The sequence below is a fragment of the Bidens hawaiensis genome, unplaced genomic scaffold, assembly GCF_021521415.1.
Source record: "Bidens hawaiensis isolate Kalapana, Puna unplaced genomic scaffold, B.hawaiensis_p1.1 tig00049128_1, whole genome shotgun sequence".
Taxonomy (NCBI): Eukaryota; Viridiplantae; Streptophyta; class Magnoliopsida; order Asterales; family Asteraceae; genus Bidens; species Bidens hawaiensis.
Genome location: NW_027498794.1, coordinates 77,690 through 98,041, shown reverse-complemented (window position 1 = coordinate 98,041; position 20,352 = coordinate 77,690). Strand labels below are relative to the sequence as shown.

Genomic DNA, 20,352 nt, shown 5'->3' with positions numbered 1-20,352 from the left:
AGAAATAATAAAAACACTCTTATCTCAAAATACTTTTTACAAAAAAAAAACCTACAATGGCGATGGTGGTGGCTGTCACACCCCGACCAATGAAGGCGGAAATGTCGAGGCGCGACATGATTGCTCATTGCACAATGACACTATAAAGTTAGAATATTTAAACAACTCATTTAAATCCATATCATCATAAATAACACAACAATTGTTCATACAAAATGCCAAATAGATAGATAAACAAATAACTTGTTCTTTTATTTTCTAATATCCTAAAGCCAAGATAATAAGTTTCTTCAAGTAATCCAATCAAGCTAACATCAAACCTGTAACATTGCATAAAATAGAGTTCGTCAACACGAAGGTTGGTGAGCAATTTTCATAGTTTTGGACAATAAGTATATAGTATGAAATCCACAACTAGTATATGAAAACAATAAATAATAGCAACAATTTAGAAAATAAAACCGTCAATAAGAATACATTGACGACAATAATGAAATCGTCAATAAGAATACATTGACGACACCTTTCTATATGGGGATACCATATATACTCGGAATTAACGTATGATCATACTTTGATGAGGCTACCCGCCTTAGCATTCAAGAGGCTACCCGCCTTAGCATTCAAGAATTTGCACATAATCATGTAAAGCATATAACACCAAATCGAGCATTTATTTAAGTAAACATATACAATACGTGTTGTGGTTTAAGACTCAAGTATAAATCATTTGAATTTGAATAAGTATGCAATGCCACCCCCAAAACGAAGGATGGAAAACGGGGGATGAAAAAGTACTCACATTAACAAGTAACTTGAAAAATAGTGTCGTGAATAATCGGAGAGATCGGTTTAACGAGCAAGACCTATATTAAACGGGTATTGTGTTAGTAGGTAGTCTTGGAAGGGTTTAAAATAAAATACATGACAAATAAAGTAAATAAATAAAGTTTAGAATTTAAAATGTAAATATTTGAGAAATTAAATAAACGAGTTTTGTAAAATAAGTTTACTCGAAACCGGGTCTCGGTATTCTATTCATTAGTTTTTTTCTTTTTTTACTCAACCTATGTTAAGTAATAATGTGGGTTAAAATGCGATATTGCAAAACCTTTGGTTATAAGAATACCAAAACGAGGTTTAAACGAGTGTTCGGGTTTGTTGGTTCGAGACTTGATAATTGACCAAGCTCACAGTTAACTTCCCAAAATAATAAATGTTATGAGATAACTCAATAAAATCAAAATAGACTTAACCATTTATGTAGTTCTATTGTGAAGAACCTTAACGTTCGTTAAGCGAGTATACGACCTTATCGGTTCAAACTTGTTATAAGATCAAGTTGGTTACCGACATGCCAAGTATGTTTAGAAATTAACTAAAATTGATTTAAAATATAATCTTGAAGAAAAATATGAGTTTTGGTGGCTAAAAACACACTTGTGTGTCTTAAGCGAGTGAACTCGGTTTAGTTCGGTTTTTGGTTCGGTCCTTGACTCAGAATAAGATCGAGGATGGTTACCACATACCCAATTACCATGGAACTTGTAAAATAACTTATAAATAATAATACTCAAGTTTTACATTCAAAAAGTTAACAATAATGCTTTTAAACAAAAGTTCGGTTTTTGGTTCGGTCCTTGACTCGGAATAAGACCGAGGATGGTTACCACATACCCAATTACCATGGAACTTGTAAAATAACTTATAAATAATAATGCTCAAGTTTTACATTCAAAAAGTTAACAATAATGCTTTTAAACAAAAGTTCGGTTTTTGGTTCGGTCCTTGACTCGGAATAAGACCGAGGATGGTTACCACATACCCAATTACCATGGAACTTGTAAAATAACTTATAAATAATAATACTCAAGTTTTACATTCAAAAAGTTAACAATAATGCTTTTAAACAAAAGTTCGGTTTTTGGTTCGGTTCTCAACTCGGGATGAAACCGAGGCTAGTCACCACATACCCAATACCATAGAACTTGACAAATATGAAAAATAAACTAAAATATGTAGAATTTAAGTAAGTATAACAAGTTATATGATTAGATTTGTTAAATATATAAACAAGGACTACAAAGTCCTCCATGTAACCTTGCCTTACTAGTCCGACATTTCAACCGGCCGAGACCGAAGAAATGAAAGACCGAAGGTAAACAAGGAGTGTATATTATATATATGTTGTAACATCAAGCTTTAAGTATTGAGAAGTTAGTTAAAATGAAAGATTAGCTTATGAAGAACAACCTTAGAATTCAAGAATTTGAGAGAGAAATGAAGAAATGAGCAAGCACAAATGAAGAAGATGGGTGTGTATATATAGGGTAAGTTGAATGGGTCTTTCATAAAGGGTATTTCATGAAAATGGGTTGATTATAGACCCAAGAAAGCACAAACTACAAATGGGTCCTTCAAGTCTCCATTTTGGTAGTTTTAGTCCCTAGAGTTCGTTTTGAGCGTTTTCGGGGAATTTTAAGAACCGAAAAGGGTGTTTTTTTTATCCAACAACTATAAAACAAATATTTAACATACAATTCATCATTTTGATAATATCGAAAGGTTCGGGATACAAAACGGGTCGGGTTTACATTAAGAATACAAGTATAAAATAACCCGAAATTGACAAATGTCACAGTAGCTCCGGCAACGAAAATGGTGGTGTTGGTGGTCAGGCGGCAGGGGTGGCGGTGGTAGAATCGGTAGTGATGGCAATTGTAGTATGGTATGGTGGTGGTGGTGGCGGTGGTCAGGCAACGACATTGGTGGCGGCGGTGATGGTCAGGCAGCGGCGGTGACAATGGTTGCGATGGTTACGACGACATTGTTGGCAACGGCGGTGACGGTGGTAAGGTGGCGGCAGCGGCGGCGGAGGTGGTGGTGGTTCTGATGGTAGTTGTGGTAGTTGTTGTTAGGTGGTGGTGTTGTTGAGAAAATAGGGTAAAGGAGAAATGGAATGAAAAAAAAATGGGTGAAAATGAATGGTTTTGATAGAATGAGATTCCATGTGTAATGGATGATTTCATTCCCTTAGGCAACTAAACATCACTTTTTTCATTTCCACGCAATGAATCATTTCATTCCTTCTGTCATTCATGTATACCAAACGCTACCTAAGCTTCTTGCCTTCTTGGTTCTTTAATGGGTTCCAAATGACCGAAAAATTGTCTGTTGGGTTTGCATGTTTAGATTTGGATGGATTAATGACAAAACAATTAAACAAACCCATATTTTTTCATCAACTAATGATTTACTAGGATAATAACCCGTGTTACGCATGATGGAAAACATATCAACAAACGATATAAAATATAAACTACGCATTCAGTCAACACAAATATTTGACATAATTTTTTTACCCTCAGATGTTACAAAATATGTTAAACTATGTCTATAACATAAAAAGAAAATACTTTATAACTAAACAATGCAATGAATAAGAAATAATATAACATAAATGAACCATTAGACCTGAAAAAATTTAACAACAAATATTAGTAAAAGATTTTGTAATATTAATTGAAAACTAAGTTTACAAATACATACCAGCTTTATACTGTATCACATTAAGTTTCCGAAAATCTCTTTGTAAACAGCTTTATTTAATTTTTTTTAAAATGTTCCTAATTGTTCTAAAGAACGTTTTTTCTTTCTTTCTTTTTGAGTGTTTTTTATAAATAATTTTCAGATATATCTATATTTTTATAGCATTTTTCATGTCATTTCTTAATAAATAAATAAATAAAACTTAAAAAACATTCGGGTTAATCAGCATTCACCGGCTCTTCTTCTTTCCTCAAGAGTAAATTAAATCATTGACAAGGTGGTTATTAATTGGAATAAATAGACTTAATCATGGAGTTAATTGCATTAATTTGAATAAATATATTTAAATGAAACAGAAACTTAAAAAGAAAGACATACATTTGACAAGGTAGTTATTAATTGAAATAAATAGACTTAATCATGGAGTTAATTGTATTAATTTGAATAAATATATTTAATTGTAGAATTAATTGAATTTAATTGGAATGCTGATTTTAATTTAGTGGATTAAAAATAATTGTTGATATGTGGAAATTATTGGTATGAAAATATGATTATATGGAATCCTATGTGGATAGGCTAGAATAAGGACATGTGGAGAGAATCATTTTACTTTAATATATTAGTAAGATTATTAGTGACAAGATAAACACATTATAGGAGGGTAGGACTTAGGAGTAAGAGTTTTGTTTAGTGTTTACCATGTTCAATCCATTGGTAGCTCAAAAAGTAAACTTAAGGCCCACGAGATATAGGGGATGTTACGGACTTACGGGTGTATGATATTGTTTATTTTACTTCCTTATGACTTATTTATAGGTTACAAAGTTGTAATTTATGACTTACACGCTCATTAAACCTAACTTTTTCAAACACCTTGTAACTTATAACCTATAAGTTATAAGCTATAAGGAGGTAAAATCATCATCATCATCATCATCGTACTCAGTATATCCCACCAATAGCAAAGCTATGGTAGGGTCTGAGGAGGGTAAGATGTAGACAGCCTTACCTCTACCCTATAAGGATAGAGAGGCTGCTTTCGGTGAGACCCCCGGCTCGATAGTAGTTTTGCATCAAGCGTTGGACATAAGGCACATAGCACTCAATCATCGGGACACCGGCTGATCGGTGCATGTACCCTTGTCTTTCGGCTATCAACGCCACTACATGATGCCTGATTAACCGTCCGTCACTTTTAACGTTATTTTCACGAGATTAGTAAAATAACGTCAAAATTAGTGCAATTTCACTTTTGCCCACCCGAGGGTTCACACATATATACATCATCATCATCGTACTCAGTACATCATATAAGGAGGTAAAATAAGTAACCTAAAAGCCCTTGTCGTTTTGTTCAAATCTGTTTTCGATTCACTCTCTTAAATTTTACATAGAGTTAGTTAATTACACACAATAATCCTAGTTTTTTGAAACGCATTTAATGTATGGTTGCCATTATCATTTGTAACATTAGATTATATCATTTTTACCATTTTGATAAAGACTATTCATATTCATGTAACTTACTCAAAAAATAATAAGAAACAATCCTCTTTGCCCACGTCCCCAACCCTACCCTTGAACGTTTTAGATCTCACTCCCATTCAACAAACAAACTCGCCCCTTGCATTGTGGTAAAGGTGATAAATAGATATGGCACGTTGAAGACATGTTGTGAGACATATGATTCGACGGAGCTTACTTTAGTAATGACGCGTACCATGAATGCCCATACGAAGTATATAGCATGTATTCATTTGGACCTCAGAATAAACAATTCAACTAAGTAAACCGTGATATTTCTAATTTAAAACAGAACAATCAATCTCCCTCTAATTTGTATCCTTCACAAAATTTTACATGACAAAATACTATCTTCCAGTCATAAAATAATTAACTTTCATAGCAATTAACAAATTGGTTTCGTGGTGTAGTTGGTTATCACGTCAGTCTAACACACTGAAGGTCTCCGGTTCGAACCCGGGCGTAGCCACTTACTTTTTGTAATTTGGCCTTTGAGATTATTTTAATAAAATTGTACTTGTCCTTTAAAAGGAATCAACAAAAATGTCCGACCTGCCGGATTCGAACCAGCGACCTAAAAGATAACAGCATTTCACGACTACAGTCCTCCGCTCTACCAACTGAGCTAAGGCCGGTTTTGTCAATGATCATAGTTAACATTCAGTTATACGAGAAACAAGTCTTTCATATGAATATACAAATCATTATGTTTTTATGATGAATCAAAAGGTCCAAAACCATAGTATATGAAGCTGGGACTCTTGTTTTTGGCTTCTTGTTAAGTTGTTATAAGTACCATTAATATGTCTGTCGCTTGTGATCATTTGTAGCTAGATTGGTTATATCTACGCAACTACGTGTACATATCGTTTTTATACGTCCTTTTTCTTTCGTCTAGTTTTCACTTATAAAATATAAGCTTTGATATATATAAATTGTGTTTTGTCCCGTGATATTAACTTAATCGTGCCACAACGCAAGAACAATAAAAAGCTTTGTTAACATCAATACATATGGCTCAAATTAAAATTAGTTTAAAAGACAACCCTCTCACTAGTCTTTTCAAATGTACTTTTATGATAATAAACTATTCGTTATGTTTTATGTAAAAACACCTAACTAAATCGAATTAAGCAGGAGCAAAAATTTTAGTTTAATTTATGTAGCATCCTTCCTAGTTCGTTTTATGCAAAAACTGATCTAAAACGAACGACATCAAGGGATAGTTTTTGAAAAAAAATCTTAATAATTGAAAGCATTAAAACAAAAGTAAAAGGCTTTAAATACGTCACGTATCAACGTTACTATGAGATAAGAATTTACATTCACTTTCAATTAAATAAGAAAAAAAATCTCTATTTCATAACAAACAACATGCAAGTAAACACACGTAATCTCTTGAACGCATGTCGCCACTTGCATAGCATAACTTGTGATACATTACAATTAATATTGCTGGTTATCAAGATATTGACAGGTTCCATAAGTTTTTTATTAAAACATATTATACGTGATCGGTTAAAATATAAAGATACAACCAAAAACAACATTGCACGACTACAAAAGGGTCAAGGTCACAAGAGACCACATAAGGAAGCTTCGTGAGTCGTTGCATATGAATAAGCCAATCTTGATTGAGACGTGGTTAGGATAGGTTCACCCAACTGCCAAACTTGTTTGTGGTTCCCATCAATGGTCCATGACTCATGACTGACAAAGGTTAGCACCTAACACCCGTACATTCCACAACAATTATACTCTTTTACTCAAAAACAGAAACATATTTATTAAATGGTCCATGCATTGCCAAGGTTAAGTTTGAACTAAACCTTTGTATATTGCTAGTTTGATTGAATACACTGAACTATTTTTTATGAGTCAGCTAAACTAACAAACTTGACTGATGATTGAACCGGATTAAATATGACTTGAGAAAACAGGCCTTATGCGGTTGCTCACCTGCACATGCGCTTAGCCGGCCTGCCGATTTGATGATTGGCATTTTATTAAACCTGAGTTACTATTTATAACTATACAATTAGTATTAGACCTTTTTATAAAGTCATAACATAGGCATTATTATATGATTTTTGTTATTTGAATTTTAGTCCATAAATTATCATTGAATGAAATTTGTAACTACATGTGTGTCACACAAGTTTGAAAAGGTCCACATCTATGGGTCCAATTTCATGTAATCGGTGGTATGAATAACACAATATTTTGTGGAAGATAAAAACATTGTGTTCATCCTAACAACAAATACGTCATAATCTTGTATAAGACAACAAACCGATTTTTAAACCAGGTCACGTATGCAAGAAGGAGTTGACATGAACAACTTCTATCTAACGTATGAAATACATATATTTTTTTATTGTTTTTTATATGCATTGTTGTATTTTAATATTTTTTATTCAATCCAACATTAGAATAACGCATATAATTACTAAAGTTTTTGACAAGTATATCCGGTTATTAAGAGTGCAAAAGAATTAAACGAATACGAGTAGAGGTTTTATTCGCATGTGTTCGTCTTACCTTAATTGATTAAATAAACATGCATGAATACATAAACAAAAATATTAGTTTTTAGAAAAATTAAGTTTTTGTGCGTTAATCATGTTGGTGATTTTGGACTTACAACCAGGATAATTCAGAGAGTCATATGATAACTTTCAGATTAAAAATTATTTCGGTGGTTTTCCGAAATACTTTAATCGGATAAAACTCTGAAGTGAGACAATAAATTAGTATGAGGAAGATGAACCAGAGAGTTTCGGTCAATTGGAAGGAACACCATGTATATCTGCAGGAGTAGTTAGATTGGGATAACTGCATAAGGCAGCTATAATTCAATTTTTAATTTTAATTAATATGCCTCCATATTAAATAGCCACGAGCTCTGCCCCTGAACCCTGCCGCCCCTAGGACCCCGCAACCGGGAGCGCTGCCCCTAGACCCACGTTCATTTGAGTCTTCGCCCATAACATCATAATAAACTAAAGCAAGCGTGCACTCCACACATCCCCAAACTTGCTGGCCAGTTAATTCAATTACACTAAAATACTAACAAATCAAACATAAATAAAAAAAACATGCATACATACATATTTTAGTAAACGTTTATTATGCATGATTTAATACCCGAAAGAGGTCCCAGAGGGTGGATCACACTAGTTCTTTTTAATAATATTAATTTATGAAAATTTATATATTTATTTATTTGTTGTTATTTTGGTTTCTAAACCAATCTGTGTATATATGTAGCACATGCAAGCCAATGATCTCTAATCCAAGTGATTAAGGTGCGACATTCAAAGATTTCATTAAAGTTGGAAGATTTTAGGTTCAAGTCTCATTAATGGCAAATTAGAGATTCCAAGTTGGTTTACGGTATTTTCTTACCTATTATGGGTCTCCTCCTACGGGTGCTCTATGGGTTGGCATTGATGGGGCGGACTAATTAATGTACAAGCTTCCCTTCAGAGACGCGCCAGCCTAGAGCCTCAGGATTCCTAACTCAAGAATTTAAATAATTGGATAAACATGTGACCCTTCAGTACTTCAATTTTTATCCGTTAGAAAAAAAAAATGTAACACATGGACGCTGACAATATATTTTACTATTTTTTTATTTATTTTAAAAGAAATTATGGACGTTAAAAACATGAGGCAAAAGCTCAAACTTTATTAAAATCGCAAATTTCAAATATTATTTAAGTGAAAGGTATATATTAATGAAAAAATCAAACTTTTATTTACTTTACTTTAACTGTCCTCTTAAAAGTTTAATAATTTGACCACATTCTCCAAACAACTTGAACAAATTCTCTTCTAATTATCATTCCAAGTAATTTTTATTTTCTTGAAGTCACTCAACACTCAACTTTTATTATGTATTTAGAAGTTGTGAAACTTTTTTAATATTACCTTTCTTAATGGAACGTATATAAATCCTAGTTACAAATTTAGTGATTACTTCTTTCAGTTTGACTAAAAATAAACAATCATGAAACTTGGCACGCCATTATTTAGCCTTTTTTTTCCTTAACTACTACCTTCTACTTCAAGTTAATATACAGTCCAGAAAAGATTATTCAAGAATTTCATTTCAATCCAACCACATAAATCTAAAGTTATTATAATAAAAATATTCATTTTCTAAATAAAAATATTATATTTAGAAAATAAAAGCATTCAAAACTGAACACACACTTGCTAGTAGTCCAGCATCCTATATATTCATGTGCATGTGAGGGCTAACATGCCTACTATCACTACTTGTCTCTACGCCTGCACTCCCATTTGTCATCTTCTTCTTCCTCCTCTTCTTTTAATACAATAAAAAACAGAGCACCCTAAAACAGAGCATCCATCAATGGCTACTAAAAGCTTCATATTATACCTAATTACAGCTTTCTCCGCCGCTGTTATATCGGCGTTCGTTATCTCCAATCACAACCGTCACAAAAACAACCTCCTCATTCACCCTCATTCCCTCAATTCCGTCACGCTCAATTCCGATGACAAAATCTGGCCGGTAAGTTGTTCAATTGCATCTTGATTTTAGAAATTGAAGCTCAATTGATGATGGGTTTGTGTTTAATTTCAGTAATTGGAGTTCAATTTCTCATTTTTATTAACGTTTGATGATGGTCTGTGTTTAATTTCAGTAGTTGGAGTTCAATATTTCATTTTTAGTAAATTTTGATGATGGTTTTGTGTTTAATTTCAGTAATTAGAGTTCAATTTCCCATTTTTTAGGAACTTTTGATGATGGGTTTGTATTTAATTTCAATAATTGGAGTTCAATTTCTCATTTTTAGTAACTCTTGATGATGGATTTGTGTGTTAATTAAGGAATTGGAGTTGAATTGGAGGATTTTGTTGGCTACTTTGATCGGATTTCTGGGCTCTGCTTTTGGAACGGTTGGCGGCGTTGGTGGCGGCGGCATTTTTGTTCCGATGCTTACTTTAATCGTCGGTTTCGACACGAAATCGGCTGCTGCTCTTTCGAAATGTATGAATTTCTGGAACCCTAATAATATTCGTAACTGAAAATCTCAAGTTTATGGGGGAATCAATGGAATGCTAATAATATATTTTTCCAAAAATGTCCACTCAAATATGAGCGGGAATTAATTTAATATGTCTCCGGATGCCGGTGCCATGGCAAATCACAAACTGCCACGTGTTCATGAGCTGATCCGAGTCCGCCTATGTATTTACAAACCCGCTCGTGTTTGTGCCGTTCCGACGGCATAAAGTGTTTGCGCCGTTCCAATGGCATAACATCGTCTTCCGATGATATTACCAAAATCTAATCCCACACCATTTCAAATGTCTGTCCGAGTAGATGTTGACCAAAAAAATTCAATGTTCGACCGTCTACGTTCAGGACGGCCGTCCGGAAATTGGCCGGACGGTTGTTGTGACCAATATTTTTTAAAGTTGACCCTTGATGGTCAAGGCCGTTGTGTGGTACTGTTCACAGGGCCATTCTGACCAATAATTTTCGAAGTTTGATTTTTTTTTTGGGGTCAAAATGGCCCGTCTGAGTGTTTTGTGGACGGGCGCTTGATTGATGGTGTGTAATCAGATTGGGGGTGGTGTAGCTATAACATAAACCACTACTAAAATGTGGACACGTAACGGTTTTTAAGTGATTTAGAACAACGGCTCGTATTTGGATGGACATTTTTGGAAGAAAAAAGCCAAGTGGGTATGCTAATGGAAACAAAAAATAAAATGAGATTTTGGGGATTTTTGCAAAATTTATTTGATTTGATTGAAGAATAATGATGTTTATGTTTGATAATTGATGAGTGTCTTTTTGTGATTTAGGTATGATAATGGGGGCATCAGCATCATCATTTTGGTACAATTTGAGAGTACCACATCCATGCAGAGAAGTACCAATACTGGATTATGATTTAGCCCTCTTGTTTCAGCCTATGCTCATGCTTGGAATCACACTTGGTGTGGCTCTTAGTGTTGTCTTTCCCTATTGGCTCATAACTGTTCTTATTATCATCCTGTTTTTAGGTAAACCCTAATTTTCCAATCATTATTCATTTCAATTATGCCTAATTTATTGATTTGAGATGGTTTTTGTAACTTTTGCTGTTGCCAATTTAAAACAACTTATTTGGGAGTGTATTTTTTTTTATTTATCATATTTTTTAGGCAAAGCCATTACAAAAAAAAAAAAAAAAAAGTTATAAAAAACACTTAGAATCTTGGAATCTGGACATAGATATTATCTTAGGAATTTGTTAAATATTGATGTTGAATAATAATTTAATAATAGTAACATTAGATGTCAAGGTGCGTTATGGCTTACATATAAACTCACTTGACAATGATACTACATCTATTTTAATGTCCAGTGGCTTACAAGTTATGAAACTTGGTTTTTTATATAACTTTGAAGTGTTAGTTAATGTACGTCGCTCTCGCTTCAAGCGACATCACGTTTGTTTGTTAGTTCAACTCTAATCATCATATTAATTTTTGACCCATAACGTCGGATTCCTATATTTTACATTTTTAACCGCCAATAAAAAAATGCTTATTTATTGATGTCACTTTTTTACCACAGGGACTTCTTCAAGGTCTTTCTTTAGGGGCATTGAGATGTGGAAGGAAGAGACAATACTAAAGGTGGAATTAAATAGTGAAAATTAAGATTATTATTACTACATATTTACAGCTACTAGCGCGTATCTATAACTTCTATTGTTGTCATGCTGCAGAAAGAAATGGCAAAACCACGAGAAACATTTGCTAATTCTCGAGGAGAACGTGAGTTTTAGAAACATTTCATGATTCACTTGTCGCGAAAATAAAAGTTAATAATTTGTTGTCTTTTTCAGTTCTAATCGACGCTTACGAGCCTTTGCTTCCAAGAGAAGAGAAAACTCCAATGGTGACTATTTACAGCTTTAGCTTACATTTTATTTTACTAATTTTTTCATAATATAGCATTAAGATTTTTTCCTATCAAAATTTACAGGAAATATTTACATTTAATTTACGCTGGAAGAAACTTATGCTCCTGGTGGCTGTATGGGCTGCATTTCTAGTCCTTCAAGTCATTAAGGTAAGTCAAGAATTTGTTGTCAATCACAATTTTTTAAATCAAATTTTGACGATAAAGATGGTAATTTATCAAGAAAAAACAAATCATAAAAATAACCATTTTTTTAATGTGTTGTATTTCTACGGTCATCTCAGAACAATTTCAAGCATATAGTCATGAGACATGACTATTTTGGCCTGTATTTACTTTTACACGCCTAAATCCCAAATGTTTTCATTCTACACAGAATAGCATTGTGTACATGAAACTATTACAAAAATAGCAATGTGCATGTAAATCTATACACAAATAACAATGTATATTTGAATCTATACGCGGCATGGTGTTGCATTGTTGCGTATCACATTAGTTTAAGTCATTATTATTAATATAAAAAGTCTTACACACGAGTAATATAAAAAGTCTTACACACGAGTGAGTAAAAGTAGATACACGACACTAAGTGATTTAGTTATGACATGAAGATAACTTATAACGCAATCAAGAAAACGATTACCTCTGTGACTTACTAATTATGTCATTTTAGCGTGTAAATTTACCAAAAGAAGCAAACTTTTTCAATCATAAAGCTCCTAAAAATGGAATATTCTTGCAATTACCAATTTACCCTAACTTTTTGGTCTATATGTGTCACGTGCAGAATGATTTGGTTGTTTGCAGCACATGGTACTGGATACTCACAGTTGCACAGGTACATGTTTTACTATTTTACTGTCATAATATCTTGCATCATCTTGTTGTATCGTACAAACATCTAATGCACGAATCCCATTTATAATCAAAATTATGAAACGTTTCCTTTGAAACGAAAATGTTATAGAGGGTGTCCTTTGGTTTGAAAGTTATCACGTTTTTTTTTGCCATTTCTACAATAAAGGACCATTTTGCCCTTTAATGAGTAAGGGCAATGCTATTCGTTAGTAGAAAGAAAACGTGACAATTTTCAAACCAAAACCAAAGGACACCCTGATGATACATAAATGACAAAATTTGTGCTTTACTCTATTTTATTCAGTTCCCAGCGACATTGGTGGTATTTGGATATGAATGTGTTAAGTTGTACAAAGAAAGCAAAAGGAGAAGAAGTTTGGGGAACACCGAGTCGGTGTGTGAGGCCACAATTAACTGGACCGTGCCAAACCTTATATTTTGTGCACTTTGTGGTATCTTGGGCGGCACCGTTGGCGGTCTTTTGGGGTCTGGTGGTGGCTTTATTCTTGGACCGTTGTTACTCGAGATAGGTGTTATACCACAGGTACATAAATTTAGAAAAAAAAATCAACATTAATATTGTACATTATCGTTATTGTTGTTTTTATTTTTTTGAAATGTTTTTTCGATAGGTGGCGAGTGCGACAGCAACGTTTGTGATGATGTTCTCTTCATCTTTGTCTGTGGTTGAGTTTTATTTACTCAAGAGGTTCCCTATCCCTTATGGTATATTCCTTGTCTTTGAAACTCGTATCAGGGTTGGTCTGTTGGGTTGGGCATGGGTCATGATTTGTTAATGTAAAAATGTATACTTTAATAATAGTGGTCAAATCGGGTCGGGTTGAAATGTTGAATCGGTAATATTCATTTGCTCGATTTTCCTTTTATTGTATTGATTTTTAATTTTGTTGATGAGAAAAGGTGATTGCCAAAGAAAATTTATGAAAACTATATTTGTAAAATGATTTTAAAGTTTTCCAAGGGTTTAAATTCATTTTCCGTCACTTTCCTGTTTCATTTTTAGTTATATGTATAAAATTTAATTCCTACGGGCAGAGGTAAGGCTGTCTACATCTTACCCTCCTCAGACCCTATCATAGCTTTGCTATTTGTGGGATTTACTGAGTACGATGATGATATAAAATTTAATTCTTTAAAATATACATACAATAGGAGAATTGTAGACGTAACACATCTTTTTTGTAAGAACCAATCTTTAAATTTGTTATAATATAACTAAATTATTGAGCTGCAATGTTTATTTGTCTCTTCTAAAATTTTTAAAAAATTATTAACACATTTTGTTTTTATATAGAATCTACACATGTGTAAGTCATGTGTAGTTTGCATTATATAAACATGACAACACATGTGCAGGTAAATTATTAAGACAAGAAAAAACATATGTACAAATTAGTTTATGATTTTTATGTACATAGCATACATATTTGTATTCAAGAAATACAAAAAATTTTTAAAAACATAAACCATTTATAAAACCTCTATACATACATATAACAAAGTATAGCGCCTTTACAAGTAAATATGTTTTGATTTTGTTGTTCGTGCAATAATCTAGCATTTTATAATAAAAGGAAAATCGATATAACACGTTTACAAGTAAATATGTCAAAATGGTCACTTTTGCACACCACATATTCAAGTAATCAATTTTTTCAAGAAACGTAACACTCGAGTACGATTGATGTAAATATTTTTGTTTCGGTTTTGCAGCATTATACCTAATGTCGGTATCGATTATGGCCGGTTTCTGGGGTCAATTCTTTGTTAGAAAACTGATTGTATTTCTCAAAAGGGCTTCAATCATTGTCTTCATTCTTTCTGCTGTCATCTTTGCTAGTGCTCTTACAATGGGTAAGTACCATTTACTAAATCCTTATTTACCCCAACTTGTACATTATGCTTACGGAGTTGTATTTTGATGCACAGGGGTTATTGGTATTTTGCAAAGCATAACAATGATCCAAAATCATGAATTCATGGGGTTTCTTGAGTTCTGTAGCAGCCAGTAAACATTTAAAATTTGTGGTACTTATTTATGTACAGAATTATTAAAAAAACATTTGTTGATGAGGTTGTTTAGGCCAATGTCCGTTGGCATATCGACCCCAACGAATGCGGTTATTGTTTCAGTTTAGTTCTTTGTCATTGGTGTGATTTGTAGTGTCGAATAAAGTTTTCGGGTTGAAGTGTTAGCTATGGTTAACACAAAAGCAACCTTCAATATTTCGTCAATTCGTTGTATTGGATTTGTTCTCTACATATAAAAAATTATATATATGTTGCAAGTTTCATGAACTTTGTTAAATGGTTCACTCACTTTGATTCGATCTATGATAAAAAGAGAATTCTTGGTTTTACTCCTGCATTTGGAGTATCCTACTTTCATTGTAAGCGAACTGGCCTAGGCACTTATTATCTATTAGCGCGTGATGGCCAAGAACGAGGCAATACTTGTGATATTTTGGATTGGTATACATTGGATATCTTACAACTAAAATGACTCTTTTTTTCCGATCCAGTCAACCTCAATATTCGTTGGTTTATTAGCTAAACGACAACCAACGCGTGAAGTCGGCTCTTGTGGATTTTCATAACCCTGTTGTGTAAAAGCCAATTGGGTATGGTTCATCAGGGAAGAGAGTTTCTCTAATCATTTTAATAACTCGATAAATTTTACATACGCTATCATCTTTAAAAAAAACTTATACCATAAAATCAATTTAAGTTGGTAACTCTCATATCTCTATATATGCATTCAAAATTTAATAATAATAATAATAATAATAATAATAATAATAACAAATTATCCATAGAATAAACGTGTGACAGATAAATAAATAACAAATGGTAGGGACAAAGTAATTTTGTTTATTTGAAAGACTGCATGAAATGTACAGAAGGATACAAGTTATGATATGATATCACAAAATAAAATGGGAGTACAAATTCAAATTGTGTTCTTCTTGCATGCTGCTTCCAAAACAAACCAAATTGTTTATACTTTGGTAATTATTATTGTTCTATTATTTTTTGTATAAAATAAATAAAATGGCGTAACAAAAATCATTATAACAATTAATTGTATTTATTTTACATAAAAATGTTTGAAAATTTTAATAAAACAAATAAAATAGTATGATTATGCAAATTTGATACATGACTAGATTGATGCATTTAAAAGTAGACAACGCTAACGATAAGTTTAAATAAAATTGTATGTGATGTAAATATACAAGCTGCGATTAAAAACAATTTTTTTTCTGAGAACACAAAATCAAATTGTATACACTATACAGAACTAAATGACAATACAGGATATGAAGATAATGCCTACCACCACTAAATATTAAAGTATGGACCATACTCTTAGAATATGTCATTATGTCTTACATCAAACAATAATCAAAATTGTTCTCAACTTCAAACAATAAATATTACATTCAAAATGGAAACAAACACCATGCTTTCCTATCCACCCCTACCAATTTTCCACTATTTTGACCAAAAGGAAGCCATTTCTTTTGATTTCCTCCTTTAGTCGACTAATCAAACAAAATCAAATGACAATACAGGCTATGAAGACAATGCCTACCACCACCAAATATTAAGCATGGCCCATTCTTTTAGAGCATGTCATTATGTCTCACATCAAATTTGTTTTCAACTTCAAACAACTTTGTTTTTTGTCTTTTTTAGTTTAAATGTAACAATGAGCATCGCATATTTGATTTTTATTTCCTTTCCTTATATAAAAATATGTAAAGATGCTTTTTTTTTTAAATTTTAATTTAAGACTAAATGTTTTAAATATGTCTTATTAAAGCAACAAGTTATAAACAGGAAGGAAAAAAGACTTTATATTTAAATCTCTAAAATTTCAAAGACTTAATATGATGAAAGTTAACCGGTTACCTTAACCTGACTTTCTAACGAATGAATGGATGGTTTGGTATTTGATAAAGTAGCGTGAAGCCGTGAATAGATGGTTCGACGTTCATTGTTCAACCAAGAGTTTTGGTTAGGTGGGGTTAATCTTTACGTTGAAAGATAGGTCGAATAGAAAAACAACCATTAAATGTAACCGTTTATAAATGGCATGCTGCCAAGTCCACAACCCGCTCATTGCTTTATACCACCCGTATACATCTTTGCTTAATGCTTTAGACAGAAATAATAAACTAATTGCAACATATTTAATAAAATAACGGCGACCCATGATTTGTTTGTCAGGGGCCTAACAAAAAATTTAGGAGGGCAAATTTTTTTGGGGTAAAAACGAAATTAGCAGGATGGAGGTGTGGCGCCTGCTTAATCATGATGGAGAGAGGAGAGAGGCAGAGAGCGACGTTTGTAATTGTATATTTATTTAAAAGTTTTGGTTTATAAAACCCTAAAAAGCTACATAATTTTTTTTTAAAGTGTAAAATGAATTTGAACTCTAAAAGACTGCATACAAAAAGAATTTAAAAAAAGGAAGTAGTGGAAAACCGGTTTGTCCCTGTGACCTTCAATCAGGGCCGTCCCTGGGGAGGGGGGGGGGGGGTGCTGGGTGGTCGATGGCCACAGGCCTGACACCTCGCTAGGCCCGAATTTTCTTTTTAAAAAAATTTATGTATTTTTATTAAAAAATAATATGTATATTTAGTGTTTAAACTCAATTACATAACCACTAGCTTGGCCTAGTGGCAAAGGGGTATTCATCTCAACCAAAATGTTATTGGTTCTAGTCTCATTTTAGACATGTTTAATCATATTTTTATACAAAAGTTTTTTACACAACCTAAATTATAACCAAGTAAGCCCATATTAAAATTAAATTGTTTAAACCCAACAAAATACTCATTTAACTTAAGGCCTAAAAAAATTTTCGCCTTCGGCCCAATTTTTTTTTTTTTTTTGCTTTCTCGGAGCCGGCCCTGACTTCAATTAACCAAATTAAAGACTTATCCACCAGACTAGCAGCTTATATTCTAATTAGGATGATTCCTTTCTAATATATAAGATGGTTCACTATATTATTTTCTATATACCAACACACTATTATTTTGAAACTCAGATGGTTCCTGAAAACCACCCATTTTATAGTTGGATCCGCCCATGCTCGTAACATGTTTTATTATATCTTTTGTGATATCGATATATGCACCTCTATGCTTGTACATGGCGTCCCATGTGGTGAACATGAATGAATGAAACTAATCAATGTTGTTAGGCACGATTTATCACGATTAGTATTCATTGTTACTACATATCATGCATTCTATTATTGTTTTTGTAGGTGTGGAGGGATTGTGATGGGCAGCCCTAGCCCCTAGGGTTGAAGATAGTTTGAATGAATTAAAGAAGACATAATCATGATTTTATGCGTCGGACAAAGTCTAAACAAGAAGATACAAACAGTTGTTTTCCGTTATCTTACTCAAAGACCATACCGAAACTACAAATTTCATATCAAAGCGACGGAAGCTTAAATCAAGGTTTGAAGTTGTCGAAGTTATTGAAAGAAAATGAGATTAAGAAAAAAAGAAATAAAGGAAAAGTTGTTTTGAACTACACGTCACCAAAGATGACAATGGGCTTCACATAATAACAAGTTTAAAATTGGGCTTAAAAGTGTTTATACTATAACGTGGGCTGGAAACTAATTGAAAGCATAAGCCCACACAAAAGCTCTATTGCAAAATATAAGGAATAATATTAAAAAAAAAGAAAGAAAACTAAGATGAGTAATCCTTTTGATTTGTAAATTTTAATGTTGACACTTTTTAATTTCTGGATTTGAGTCGAGTAATTACGTGAAACGATTATGTTACCCGATTATTGGATGATTTTTTAATCTTTAGTCTAGTATCGTTTTCTTACGACTACAGTAGAAACTCGATAAATTAATACTCGATTATTTAATAAACTCTCTAAGATAATATTTTTTGCCGGTCCCGACTCGGGGATAGGGTGCTAAATTAATAATTCGCTAAAATTATAAGATAATACATTTTTGATAATTTCTTTATACCCCATATAAAATATAAATTAATAATTCCTTATATATAGCATATTACATGAATGATTTATGAAGGTTTCTTGAAAAATGACTCAATTGTCTTTTGTTTTTTGTTGAAATCAATTTCCCCTTGAATCTCGTCTCTAATTTTCCTTAGCATGGTAAGAACTTCTGGTGTTGTTTTCTCATAGCTCAACAAGAAATTGTTCAATGTGATTGCCGCTTTAATAGCTTCGTTTCGCGAAGGGGGCTCCATTGTAGAACTTTCATCATCTTCTTCATCGATATCATCTTTATTAATTCCAATAACGATTTCAATAATTTCTTCATCAGTCAACAACTGTGGAACTACATTTTTTTCTGGGTGAGTCAGAACATTCTACTATAAATTAATAAAATATTAATTAATATATAAATTAATAATTATTAATTTATCGATTAATTAATAACTCTTTTAATTAATAAATTTTGGTAGTCCAAAGTATATTATTTTATAGAGTTTCTACTGTATATTGATTAACTGCTTTATTGATTTTTCTAACAAAATTAATGAGTTTTGATTCCATATAAGATGAACAAATAATGCTTTATGTTTGTTCGTCAATTTAAACTCGTTACAGAATCACACAATCTAATTAAAACATTCTAAACTCATTAAAGAATCACACAATGAATTTAAACCATTGATATATGGTTGGAACCATACATTGATCTTTGTTTCTTTCACACCACATGGTTCTTCAACTTTTAGTAAACTCTCACAATAGGATCTTACCAGTCTTTGTGCTTTCATTTAATTTAGTAGTCATTTAGATTTTGGACTGGTATTCTTAACACGGTCCGATCTACAGTTGAGTTATGTATCTACTGCGAACCTTTTGTTCAATCTTCGTTTGACGAATCGTCTTGTTTTCTTGTCATTTGGAATACTTTAACGATATTTAAAAAGTACAAGATTTGAATATACAAAATTACATAGTATTATCTCAAAAAAGGTTATAGTTATTTAACTTATTTTTATATTGTTTGTATATATATATATACCTCTATTTTAATCTTTTATATCTTTATTTTAAGCTTAGAGCTTTTAAACTTATGCTATAACCGTCTATATAACATAGTTTGGAATATCATACTCAAGCCTGGAACCAACATATTTCAATTTCGAAACTTCATAATTAAGCTTGGAACAAAAAACATAAAAAAAAAAATACATTGGACAGTTACCTGAAGTTAACCGAAACCGACTCATAACCAACGGTTAACCAACCATTCAGCTATGGTTATAATTTTAGTCGTCTTCCATAACCGAACCCCATTTATAGTTACGATTAAGCCCGGTAACTAATCTGAACCGACTTTTCACACCCCTACAAACTACGATTAACGGAACAACTGAATGAATCAGTTTTGAGCTATATCGAACCAAACCAAC

At 32.4% G+C, this 20,352-nt stretch overlaps 1 protein-coding gene and 2 non-coding genes across 3 annotated transcripts; 2 read left to right on the top strand and 1 right to left on the bottom strand.

The window, feature by feature from the left end:
- The first annotated feature begins 5,471 nt into the window (after positions 1-5,471).
- Positions 5,472-5,545, top strand: TRNAV-AAC (transfer RNA valine (anticodon AAC)). The gene has a single exon. It is a non-coding gene; the product is annotated as a tRNA-Val (tRNA).
- Positions 5,546-5,622: 77 nt separating this feature from the next.
- TRNAY-GUA (transfer RNA tyrosine (anticodon GUA)) lies at positions 5,623-5,711 on the bottom strand. Its single transcript is given in 2 exon segments — positions 5,623-5,659; positions 5,675-5,711. It is a non-coding gene; the product is annotated as a tRNA-Tyr (tRNA).
- A 3,650-nt stretch (positions 5,712-9,361) lies between these two features.
- Positions 9,362-15,115, top strand: LOC143597837 (sulfite exporter TauE/SafE family protein 4-like). Its single transcript, XM_077076221.1, has 12 exons — positions 9,362-9,619; positions 9,940-10,099; positions 10,924-11,124; positions 11,681-11,742; positions 11,835-11,883; positions 11,955-12,007; positions 12,095-12,181; positions 12,822-12,872; positions 13,197-13,436; positions 13,525-13,618; positions 14,627-14,767; positions 14,843-15,115. Exons 1-12 carry the CDS (start codon positions 9,458-9,460, stop codon positions 14,923-14,925), a joined length of 1,383 nt encoding a protein of 460 aa, XP_076932336.1. The 5' UTR covers positions 9,362-9,457; the 3' UTR covers positions 14,926-15,115.
- Positions 15,116-20,352: the final 5,237 nt, after the last annotated feature.